This window comes from Drosophila hydei, unplaced genomic scaffold (genome assembly GCF_003285905.1).
Source record: "Drosophila hydei strain 15085-1641.00,03,60 unplaced genomic scaffold, DhydRS2 tig00000063-arrow-pilon, whole genome shotgun sequence".
Classification (NCBI taxonomy): Eukaryota; Metazoa; Arthropoda; class Insecta; order Diptera; family Drosophilidae; genus Drosophila; species Drosophila hydei.
This window is the reverse complement of record NW_022045657.1, coordinates 2059065-2071380: the sequence shown is the minus strand read 5'-3', so window position 1 is coordinate 2071380 and position 12316 is coordinate 2059065. Positions and strand designations below refer to the sequence as shown.

The window sequence follows — 12316 nt, the reverse complement described above, 5'->3', positions numbered from 1 at the left end:
GGAGTCGGCTACGATCTGTCCTGCTATGGCAGGCTTTTAGGACGCTAAGATCCTTCGCTTTGGAATCACTGCAACTCTAACTGTCTTCCTGACTGTTTAAATGTTCAAATTTATTTATGAATGATATTTGTAATACTCAAATAGTTTTATATATTATAATTCTCGGTAATCTTGCAGAGGCCAGGATAGTTGATATTCATGCCCGTCTGGCAGTCAGCGCCCACTGGACCATTCACGTAGACCGGTTTGCCGACGACATTGTCGACGGCATAGTTGCACGTGACGAGGAAGTGCTTCAGATTATTCTTTACGAAGCGGGATGCGGCACAGCCGACGGCAATTTGCTGCTGCTGAGCCATCACGGCAAAGCGGTCAATCGAGCTGGCAGAAGGCAGGCAAAATGGAGTTTATCAATGGGTTTAGCTCGTTTGGTCAAGTGTTACGATGCACTCACCTCCCAGCCCAGTTTGTGGGATAGCTATTGATGACAGCCATATTGGCATTCTCGTACTCGATCCACCAATTAGAAACAGCCTGCCTCAGCAGATACTGATCCGTCCTGACACCCGTTTGGGCCTCATTGTAGGCAAAGTAGGCTATGTTCTGGCCACTGTTGCGGAATCGTGCCGTGTTGTGGCAGTTATCCCTCAGGCGCTGGCACTGTTTCACATTCAGCTCGGCGCGGCTGGCCAGATCAGCGTCCCAGCGCATGAAGGCCATGCGACGTGCCGGGCCATAACCAGGCAACTCTCCCAGTGCTAGACGATTGCGTCGGGCATTGTGGGCAGCCACCACGAAATTGCGAAGGCTCAGGTTCATATCGATCAGGTAGGGCTTAGGTAAAGCTGGGCAAGTGCTAGACCAGGCCTGGAATGAAAAAAGTTTTAAGTCTTGATCTGCAACACTTTGGCTGCTGCACTTACTCCACCGTTTTGGCAAGGCGATGTCACAGCTCCTACGGCTGCTAAATTATTAACCGCGTCTAAAGCTCCTCCTGCATCTACGGCTCCTACGTCTTGGATATTGACGAGGACCGAGGTCAGCGTTAGGCAAAGTATAACAAATCGCAACATTTCGTAAAGAACTAACTTATCCGAGCTCAAGACCTAGCGTTTATATAGCCCATGATTTCTTTGGCACCCATTTAGAACAATCAATTCCATCTTGTTTAAGGAGTGTTAACAGCTGTGTTTGTACTCCCGAAAATTTCAAGCATCTTTAATATATTTAATCTGCCTTTGTCATAGCTCAGATCTTACAAAGTGTATAAAGTGGGTAAACAGTAAGAAATGTCTGGCAATATATGCTGGATATTCCAAATTCTATAAAGGTATTTACATATATATATATATATATCAATAATATGCAAGTATAAAAAGGTTAAATAGTGTTGGGTTCGTTGGCTATTTTTCTACACAATTTGAAATCGGGTCGAATTTGTGTTCATAAAATTAATTTAACCAGTTTCTGTAACATGTATTTACATCGAATAAATTGGGCCATTTTTTTCAAAGTCGATAAATATCGATTTCAAAATTTACCATATTCCGAATACTGTGAATATTCCAAGTAGTAAAAACATTACAATCATATAGATCAGAAATATATATATAGGAATATATATATAACTGCACGCAGGGTATCTGTTAGTCGATCACAAGCGACTTCAGTCTATAGTGCACGTTTTACCAACTCAGTTTTTACATATTGGTGCGAGGAGCAAATTGTTGCTAACCCATCTTACAGTTGTTTAAACACTTTGGAAAAGTAATAAGACGAAACGAAGCCAAACACATTTTAATTGTCATTTATTTACTTTTTATTTTTGTTTTATTTGCTTGCTTTTGTTGATTTCAATTGTTGTTGTAACTATTATGTAATGTTTATGATAATTTTAACGCTAGCATTCATCTTTTTAACTTCATGTGGTAATATTTAATATTTGTATTCGTATTTATATATTATAATTGTAAATCATCATTATTAATATTATTTTCATTATGATCAGTACTGCCAAAGTTGATAAATCGCTTTAACTGCTCAATTATATATATAGATATATTTCGATTTAAATATATATATCGGTTTAGCAATTCGATTTATTTATTTTGTTTCAACAAACTCAAGAATCGTATAATGTATATGCAATTACAGTTATATATATATATATATTTATGTATGTTTGTATAGATAAGGTTTATGCAATATGAACTAAACGCTAGAGAATTCCAGTTCTTCTCCTACAGCTTGCCAAACGAAATGGTTGGGGTTGGTGGCGGGCTACTCGTGTTAGCCCTTTCCTTCACGTGGCCTTGTTGGCTATGCTGTGCAAGTGGACACAGTTTGCAGATTCTATGTTTGTTAGATACATAAATGTGTTTTTCATTTTAAATATATTTATGCACGTTTCCATATATATATATATATTTAATTTAAATTTCAAGGGTGGGCGTTCTTATTTATAAATTTATTTTGCTTTGAATTCATTTCATATATATATATGTATATTAAAGTTTTGGGGGATAGAACTAAATCGCCGCATTATCGGATTTCCCCAGTGATATATATTGCATATATATGTATACGTATAGCATAAATAAGCGTTACCATTCGAATACACGTCCGCAACATAACAAAAAACTTAATAACAAAATTTGGATTTAAATATTGAAATTTGCACTAACGCGAAGATCCAAACTTAAAACTAAACAATTCAATCTTTAGTGGGAAAATCAGGGAAACTGAAGTTCCCATTTTTTTTCTTTTTGTGGAAAACAATTAGTTTTGGTTTCTTGCAATTTATGCGGTTTACTAATTAATTTATTTAATAGCATTTTAATTGTTGGCCTTTGCAATGTGTGTAACTGTATGTATGAATGTGCGAATGTGTGTGTGTGTGTGTGTGTGTGTGTGGGTGTGGTATGCGTGTGTGCATGCATCCACTTCTGCAGAGAGGGGCACGTTTGTTAAGGTGTGAGTGTAGGGAGTGTAGTTCGAACAACAGGCTGCACTACACGCAAAAGTGAGCCAGTGTCTCATATTTATAAGCAAATTTGAGAATATTACAAAATATATATATATACATACATACATACATACATACATACATATATATATATATATATATATATATATATATTTATATATATAAGTATATATGTATATATACATAGCATATATCGAAATTTAGCCAATTATGGTGTATGTGGGTGAGTGTATGTATGTGAAACAAAAAGAGAAAGAGAGAAATCGCAAAATTACGCAAACGTTTGAATGTTTGTTGTTGTTGTTGCATGGGTTGCTGCTATCCGGTTGCTGCAGTGTTTTACAGTTACTACAATCAGCTAAAGATAAATAGAACTATATAGACTTTGCATATGTATGCATGTGTGGGTGTATGTGTATAACGCTTCTTGTTACGCCATTGGTTAATATTTGCTCTTCATGTTTCTATTTTGTTATTTTCTTTTTAAGACAGGTGGAAGGACATGCTGCCCTCGTTGGCAGCCACTTTCAGCTTCTGTCGCATCACATCACGACTGGAGTAGTCGGGCAACTTGAGATAGTTGACACAGGTCATCACAGATGGTAGATAATCATTGGGATTCTGGTTCCCATCCAGGGTCTTGCGCACAATGGTCAGCGGCGGAGTCAGCGCCTTAAAGCCGCCCGTTGGCAGACGTGGCGATCCGGTGACAAATTGTAGGAACGCACGCTGCTCATCACGATTGTAGGAGACGAGAATCTCGTACAGAAATTGTATGGCCTGAGATTCCTGATGGAAGCCATGATCAGTGCGGCAGCTGTCCTGCAGCATTTTGAGATCCCAGGTCTGATGCTGTTCGCTGCCAGACCCGCAAAACACGCACTCCAGCTCCTCAGGATAAAACATGCGCAATCGTTGTATGGGGAAAATGGAATCAAAGCCTGTAACGAAACCAATTGAAACGTAATCAATTGTCTAAGGGGATGGATAGAATGTGCTACTTACCCTCTCGCAGTGCCTCAAACTGTTTCTGCACGCCTTCGACGAGGAACCAGTAGGTAACCAGCGAGATATATTGATGCAAGTTGTGCACGGTTACGGGCGTATCACGTCCGCCACGGCACAGCTCAATGTTGGCATGTCCGGGCAGTACAAAGTCCAGTCCCAAATCCGCAATGGGACAGCCATCCAAATCAAGTTGCTCCATCTGTTCAAGATGATGAATTGGTTAATTGCTGTGCATTTTATTGAGTTTCATTCAAGCTCACCTTCTCCTTCTTTTCCATGGCATCTAGATTGGCATCCAATTGGATATCCTCGCGCTGTCGCACCACATCCTGCAGACGCACCAACGTACTTTGCACCTCGGGCGCAACCCGCATCAAATCGGCCAGGCCAATCGATAACTCCTCGTTGATCAGCCAGCGATAGAAGGGCAGTGAGAATGGCAAATCGAGCTAAAAGAGGCGAGAGGCAAATAGTGTGATATTATATATAAACATAAAATAATGTAGTTCGATGCTACACTTACCATGCGACTATCCATTACTGCCTTGGCCATAAACTTGCCTAGGAATTTAAACTTCGACTTGGCCTTGGTCATCTGTGGCAGCTTGGAGGATTTGCCCAAAGGCAAAGGAAACAGGCCATGTGCGGCGTGGACGTAGCTAACAGTGGATGCCGTTTGAATAGTTGTTGTTGTTGCAGTGACTGTTCCGGTTGCTGTGGTTGTTGTTATCGTCTGTTCTTCCAGCACTTGGGGGGAGTTGTTGGCGCCACCTTCAGTGGTTGCCATATCACTAAACTGCTGTGCAATGATCATATTTAAAGCGTTGTCATTGGAGCTGGAAGAGCTGTGCTCCGCCAGCAACTGTTGCTGCTGATTGCGCAGCGCGTTGCTGCGACTGTTGCTGCGGGTCAGATGTACGTTCGTTGTTTGAGTGTTGGCGGCAGTCGCCACAACTGTGGACATCACTACCGTCTCGCCGTTGGACTCGACTGTATCTTCGATGTGCACCACGGGATTGCTGGACTTGACCACGTCGGCAATATTGGATGAGTTATGGCGATAGCTGTCGCTGCCATTCCACAGACCAAGATCCGTGCGCTGCAGCTCGGCAGATACCAGAGCATAAAATTCCAGCGTGGGTCCCAATCCGGTGCCCACCTAAAAAGCAGATAATACGAGGATTAGACAAGTCAGTTCTAATTGATGCTTGGTCGCACAACCAACCTCATTCTCGTATTGAATCTCCAGCAGGGCCTTGGAATTGCCAAAGTCCTGGAGTATGTGCTCGGCCTGTTTCAGTAGCTCGGCACGTGAGATGGCTCGTTTACGTCTGTCTAGACGTGGCGCTACACGTTCAGATGACTCCGCCGAGTTCAGATCCGGTGTGGTGTCTAACAGACGCTGCAGCGCCCGATCCCGATCAAAGCTTGTGGCATAGAAAAGCAAGTGACGCGTCTCGAAGGGGAAGAGGAAGGGACAGGCCATGCCTATCTGAGGTAACCATTGGGGCAGATTGCCAGTCATGATGACCAACGGATCCTGCAGCTGGCGATTCGCCTTGGCCGTAATCTTTGGATGCACAAACTCAGTATTGGCAATAATATTCTGGCGCACCACGCAGCCATACAGATGCTCCCAGTGTCGATTCAGGGCATAAATTACACGCAGCATGCATAACGCATCTAGCGAAGCATCTTGCACGGTCACCACATCGCTGGGCAGGCAGCTGCTCAGGAATGGCTTCAACGGTGACAGCACTGTCGGAGCAATCCCCTCGTGCCACAGTTCGGTCTTTTTGCGCATAAATTTGCTGCTAGATTTATGGGACTTCTTGCCGCCAGCACTCGAACTGGCTGCCGAATTAGATGAACTTGAGGTGGAGCATGAGGTACCAAGCACATGTGTACCACTGGATGTGGCATGGCTATTGCTGCTGCCGCTGCTGCTGCTGTGTGCCAGATTTTGCTTGTGGGCTTGACTGCTGCTACTACTACTGCAGGAGCTGTTTGCCCCAGAGCCGCCAGGGAGTTCCTCCTCGACTCGGAGGCGGAGGAGCGTGCGCTGTAACCTGTTGAGAGAGGACAGTACAGTCAGTCGCTTCATAGTGACAACTGGCCACATACCTTTGACTGAGTAGCAGTCCAGCGAGGAGTACGACGTGGTCCTGGAGGACACGCGACTGCGCGCGGGCTTCAAGTGCTGCGGCAGCTTAATGCCCTTGTCCAGCATATAGGCTATTATTTCGGCACCATCCTGATCGCTATTGGTCATGTCGCACAGCAGATTTAGCACCTTTCTGTTCCGGTTCTCCAACTCCTGCAGATTGAGATCGCGTTCGAATAGCGACAGAAAGTCCGCACTTATGGCCTTCTGTTTGATTTCCTTGAGCAGAAATTGTATCTCGCGATTGGCTCGGTCAATTTTGGAGTTCTGCTCCTGCAGTTCCTTCTTTAGTTTTTGCAACGTTTCCGTATCGTCCAAGCACTTCTGCTTTTCGGCTTCGATATCCAGCATTAGGCGCTCCAGCTCCTGGTTTTGCTGCTCGATTTCATTTTCGTAAGCCTCCGCCTTGCAGCGCAACATCTTCAGCTTCTTGAGCTCCATGCAGTAGCTCTCCTGCACTTTCTGTAGCTCCTCCTCGGCGCGCTGTTCATCTGTGAAGAAGAGCAAACTATTATTTACTGTTGTATTTAAATGCTGGGAAATTCACTCTCAAGATAAAATAGCAATAGGAAGATCTAAGATCTACGATCTCCTTTCCATTCACATTTAAATTGCAAATTATTTACACTATTAAAGCCTCGGGTATTGGAATCTAAATACGAACCCTTTGAATTATCTTCGTAGGTTCTTAGATTCTTGCGGTAGTTGTCATTGGACTTATCAAATTGGCGCAGCGTATTCTCCAGACCGATCACCTCCTTCTCGGCCTTGAGCACCTTTTTATTAAGAGCATCGCCCTCGTCGGCGAGCAGCTGACGCTCCTGGGCATTTTCCACTTTCAGCTGAGTGGCCGTGATTATGGTGCCATCCTCGTTGACGCCCAGCAGCGCGGAGGTCAGCTCGAAGCGGGCGCGCAGCGCGTTGATGTGTTTCTTGCGTTCGCCGAGATCGGCGCGAAGCGTGCTCAGCTCCTCGTTGAGATGCTTTCGTTTCAGCAGTAAGATATCCTGCTGACTGCGCAGCTCCACAAAGCGATCCTTGATGATGCGCTGGAAGGCCAGGCGATGCTGATTCAGACTGTAGGTGCCCTTCTCACAGTTATCGATCACGCTCTGAATGTCGCAGCAGCGCATCTTGAGCAGACTTAGCTCCACCACGAACTCAGAATTTTCGTAGCGATTCATGCGCAGACGTTTGATGGTGCCCTCGCAGTAGACCTGCGCCTCCTTGATCTTAAACTTGACCACCTCCAGATCCTTGGCATCACTGTCGTAGACCCCAACCAAAGCGTTCATGCTATAGTTGAGCTTTTTGTTCTGCGCCTCAGTGGAGGCCAGACGACGTTGCAGCTTGCTCAGATACTGCTCCAGATCAGTGAGAATCTGAGCATTGCGCGCTTCCGTCTCCGGATCCGCGTTTTTGCCTCGCAAATCGGCTAGCTTACGCTCGCACTGCAAGTACTTGAAGGACATGTCGTAGTGTATTTCCGTCTGGCGCTTTATCTCAATCTCCACCTGCCGCTGGCTGCGAGTGACGGCCAGCAGCGTGGACTGGAGTGATCCATTTTGCACTATGATGGTCTTCTCCTCATCCTTCAGCTCGGCAATCTGGCGCTGGGTGCGGAAGAGCAGATCATTGCAGCGTTGCTGCTCCTTGTTGAGCAATTTGAACGCCTCCTCCTCGCCCTCCATCATCTCGTCCAGTATTTGCAGTCGCTGATTGGCATCGGTGTGCTTGTTCTCGATCGCCTTCAGGCGATCCTCAATTTTCTTCAGCGTCGTGGCGAAGTTCTCAATCTCTGCCAGCTTGTCATCACGTTGCTTGAGCAGCTTGCGATTGTCCAGACGCTGGGCGTGCACCATGTTCGACAGATTCTCCAGTTCGTGGCGCAACGAAACGATCTCGCGCTCCTTCAGCAGCGCAGAGTCGATCAGGCGCTGAATTTCATTCTTGGCATCGGATGTCTCTGTGTTCAATATCTCGATGCTTCGCTCAACCAGCCGATTATTCTCCTGAACGTCGTTCAGTTGCTCGTTGGCAACGAAATAGGCTTTGGCCATCGCGTCCGCCTTCTCCATCAGCCTGACGCACTCCGTCTCACCGTTCTGTATTTCCATTTCGCGCTGTGTCATCTGATTGACCGCCTGCTTCCATGTGTCCACCATCTGGCGTCGCTCCTGATGCGCTTCCCTATACAAGCTGGACGTACGCTCCAGATTCTTTTCCAGCGTGTTCTGCTCATCGTAGAGCAGGACGATCGCATTGCGACGCTTCTCGATGTCCGCCTGTAGTAACTGGCGGCGCGTGTTCAGCTCCTTTGCCCTCTGCTGATCATCCTGGTAGTATTTATCGATCAGCTGGTAGCCTTTGTTGCCATCCTCCATGGCATCGGCCCACTCGACCAGGCTCGACTTTGCCTTCTTGATGCGCTTGGTCAGATCATCGATTTCGCGCTTGTTTTTCGTAATTTTACCTGCAAATCAAGTAACAATGTGATATCATCTGAACGCCTCGATTGCGTCACTTACGTAATGTGTGCTCCGCGTATTCCGTGTACTCCGACAGCTCTTTTTCTTTCTTGCGCAAGTCCTCCTTCAGCTTGTTGCGCTCCAATATCACCAGCTGCGTGCGATGCGCCTCCTTCAGCACATCGTTCTTCACCGAATTGAAAAATGTCTGGCAGGGGATTTAGCTGAGGATTAACCGATCCGTAATATAGCTCGCCTCATCACTTACGATGTTCTGCTGGAGCGTGGCCTCAATGTTTCGCTTGTGCCGCTCGATGGTCTTGTCGCGCTCATCCAGCTCGCCGATGCGCTGCTGCAGATTGAATTTCTCTGCCCGCATGCCAACCATCTCCTGCAGGATGGCCAGATTCTGGGCATTCGCCATGGGTATATCGGCCTCCACGGTCCAACCCATGGAACGCATGGCCTCCAGCTTGAACTCGTCAAGCGAGGTGCTCTTCATGTCATCCGTTTTGTTCGCGGTGTCGCCCATTTTGGTATATATGAGTATATAACGCCGGATGTGCTATATATAGTACTATATCCAGCTGAGAGTTGATTACTTTGAAATTAATATTCGAAAAGCAAAACAACCTGATTCACTATGCCAACCGGGTTGTTACGTTTCTCTCCGTTGTTCCGAGCAACGTCTGTCGTTGACCAGTGCAAAACGGAAAACGGAAAACGGAAAACGAAAAAGTTGCCTTGGGCAGGCAAACAAAAGGGCTATGGGGTAGCTACTAGTCAGGTACACATACCCTAAGGTCTTTCAATGCTTATAAGTGGGGGTAGTTTAGACTAGGCGGCACACTGATTGGAGCAGTTGCTACCCGAAATTAACGCATATTTAGGAGTCGGCTACGATCTGTCCTGCTATGGCAGGCTTTTAGGACGCTAAGATCCTTCGCTTTGGAATCACTGCAACTCTAACTGTCTTCCTGACTGTTTAAATGTTCAAATTTATTTATGAATGATATTTGTAATACTCAAATAGTTTTATATATTATAATTCTCGGTAATCTTGCAGAGGCCAGGATAGTTGATATTCATGCCCGTCTGGCAGTCAGCGCCCACTGGACCATTCACGTAGACCGGTTTGCCGACGACATTGTCGACGGCATAGTTGCACGTGACGAGGAAGTGCTTCAGATTATTCTTTACGAAGCGGGATGCGGCACAGCCGACGGCAATTTGCTGCTGCTGAGCCATCACGGCAAAGCGGTCAATCGAGCTGGCAGAAGGCAGGCAAAATGGAGTTTATCAATGGGTTTAGCTCGTTTGGTCAAGTGTTACGATGCACTCACCTCCCAGCCCAGTTTGTGGGATAGCTATTGATGACAGCCATATTGGCATTCTCGTACTCGATCCACCAATTAGAAACAGCCTGCCTCAGCAGATACTGATCCGTCCTGACACCCGTTTGGGCCTCATTGTAGGCAAAGTAGGCTATGTTCTGGCCACTGTTGCGGAATCGTGCCGTGTTGTGGCAGTTATCCCTCAGGCGCTGGCACTGTTTCACATTCAGCTCGGCGCGGCTGGCCAGATCAGCGTCCCAGCGCATGAAGGCCATGCGACGTGCCGGGCCATAACCAGGCAACTCTCCCAGTGCTAGACGATTGCGTCGGGCATTGTGGGCAGCCACCACGAAATTGCGAAGGCTCAGGTTCATATCGATCAGGTAGGGCTTAGGTAAAGCTGGGCAAGTGCTAGACCAGGCCTGGAATGAAAAAAGTTTTAAGTCTTGATCTGCAACACTTTGGCTGCTGCACTTACTCCACCGTTTTGGCAAGGCGATGTCACAGCTCCTACGGCTGCTAAATTATTAACCGCGTCTAAAGCTCCTCCTGCATCTACGGCTCCTACGTCTTGGATATTGACGAGGACCGAGGTCAGCGTTAGGCAAAGTATAACAAATCGCAACATTTCGTAAAGAACTAACTTATCCGAGCTCAAGACCTAGCGTTTATATAGCCCATGATTTCTTTGGCACCCATTTAGAACAATCAATTCCATCTTGTTTAAGGAGTGTTAACAGCTGTGTTTGTACTCCCGAAAATTTCAAGCATCTTTAATATATTTAATCTGCCTTTGTCATAGCTCAGATCTTACAAAGTGTATAAAGTGGGTAAACAGTAAGAAATGTCTGGCAATATATGCTGGATATTCCAAATTCTATAAAGGTATTTACATATATATATATATATATCAATAATATGCAAGTATAAAAAGGTTAAATAGTGTTGGGTTCGTTGGCTATTTTTCTACACAATTTGAAATCGGGTCGAATTTGTGTTCATAAAATTAATTTAACCAGTTTCTGTAACATGTATTTACATCGAATAAATTGGGCCATTTTTTTCAAAGTCGATAAATATCGATTTCAAAATTTACCATATTCCGAATACTGTGAATATTCCAAGTAGTAAAAACATTACAATCATATAGATCAGAAATATATATATAGGAATATATATATAACTGCACGCAGGGTATCTGTTAGTCGATCACAAGCGACTTCAGTCTATAGTGCACGTTTTACCAACTCAGTTTTTACATATTGGTGCGAGGAGCAAATTGTTGCTAACCCATCTTACAGTTGTTTAAACACTTTGGAAAAGTAATAAGACGAAACGAAGCCAAACACATTTTAATTGTCATTTATTTACTTTTTATTTTTGTTTTATTTGCTTGCTTTTGTTGATTTCAATTGTTGTTGTAACTATTATGTAATGTTTATGATAATTTTAACGCTAGCATTCATCTTTTTAACTTCATGTGGTAATATTTAATATTTGTATTCGTATTTATATATTATAATTGTAAATCATCATTATTAATATTATTTTCATTATGATCAGTACTGCCAAAGTTGATAAATCGCTTTAACTGCTCAATTATATATATAGATATATTTCGATTTAAATATATATATCGGTTTAGCAATTCGATTTATTTATTTTGTTTCAACAAACTCAAGAATCGTATAATGTATATGCAATTACAGTTATATATATATATATTTATGTATGTTTGTATAGATAAGGTTTATGCAATATGAACTAAACGCTAGAGAATTCCAGTTCTTCTCCTACAGCTTGCCAAACGAAATGGTTGGGGTTGGTGGCGGGCTACTCGTGTTAGCCCTTTCCTTCACGTGGCCTTGTTGGCTATGCTGTGCAAGTGGACACAGTTTGCAGATTCTATGTTTGTTAGATACATAAATGTGTTTTTCATTTTAAATATATTTATGCACGTTTCCATATATATATATATATTTAATTTAAATTTCAAGGGTGGGCGTTCTTATTTATAAATTTATTTTGCTTTGAATTCATTTCATATATATATATGTATATTAAAGTTTTGGGGGATAGAACTAAATCGCCGCATTATCGGATTTCCCCAGTGATATATATTGCATATATATGTATACGTATAGCATAAATAAGCGTTACCATTCGAATACACGTCCGCAACATAACAAAAAACTTAATAACAAAATTTGGATTTAAATATTGAAATTTGCACTAACGCGAAGATCCAAACTTAAAACTAAACAATTCAATCTTTAGTGGGAAAATCAGGGAAACTGAAGTTCCCATTTTTTTTCTTTTTGTGGAAAACAATTAGTTTTGGTTTCTTGCAATTTAT

The 12316-nt window shown here is 43.8% G+C and overlaps 3 protein-coding genes across 3 annotated transcripts; all 3 read right to left on the bottom strand.

Annotated features, from left to right (window-relative positions):
• Positions 1 to 146: 146 nt before the first annotated feature.
• Positions 147 to 1073, bottom strand: LOC111604896 (scoloptoxin SSD976-like). The gene is made up of 3 exons (XM_023323136.1): positions 924 to 1073; positions 455 to 867; positions 147 to 381 (listed from the first exon to the last, which is right to left on the bottom strand). The coding sequence occupies exons 1-3, from the start codon at positions 1071 to 1073 to the stop codon at positions 147 to 149; spliced, it is 798 nt and encodes a 265-aa protein (XP_023178904.1).
• A 2396-nt stretch (positions 1074 to 3469) lies between these two features.
• Positions 3470 to 9236, bottom strand: LOC115482782 (coiled-coil domain-containing protein 39-like). The gene is made up of 11 exons (XM_030222768.1): positions 8895 to 9236; positions 8687 to 8834; positions 6823 to 8631; positions 6119 to 6649; positions 6036 to 6063; positions 5220 to 5865; positions 4766 to 5153; positions 4518 to 4696; positions 4255 to 4443; positions 3992 to 4193; positions 3470 to 3927 (listed from the first exon to the last, which is right to left on the bottom strand). Exons 1-11 carry the CDS (start codon positions 9156 to 9158, stop codon positions 3470 to 3472), a joined length of 4842 nt encoding a protein of 1613 aa, XP_030078628.1. The 5' UTR covers positions 9159 to 9236.
• Positions 9237 to 9661: 425 nt separating this feature from the next.
• Positions 9662 to 10588, bottom strand: LOC111599287 (scoloptoxin SSD976-like). The gene is made up of 3 exons (XM_023314886.1): positions 10439 to 10588; positions 9970 to 10382; positions 9662 to 9896 (listed from the first exon to the last, which is right to left on the bottom strand). The coding sequence occupies exons 1-3, from the start codon at positions 10586 to 10588 to the stop codon at positions 9662 to 9664; spliced, it is 798 nt and encodes a 265-aa protein (XP_023170654.1).
• Positions 10589 to 12316: the final 1728 nt, after the last annotated feature.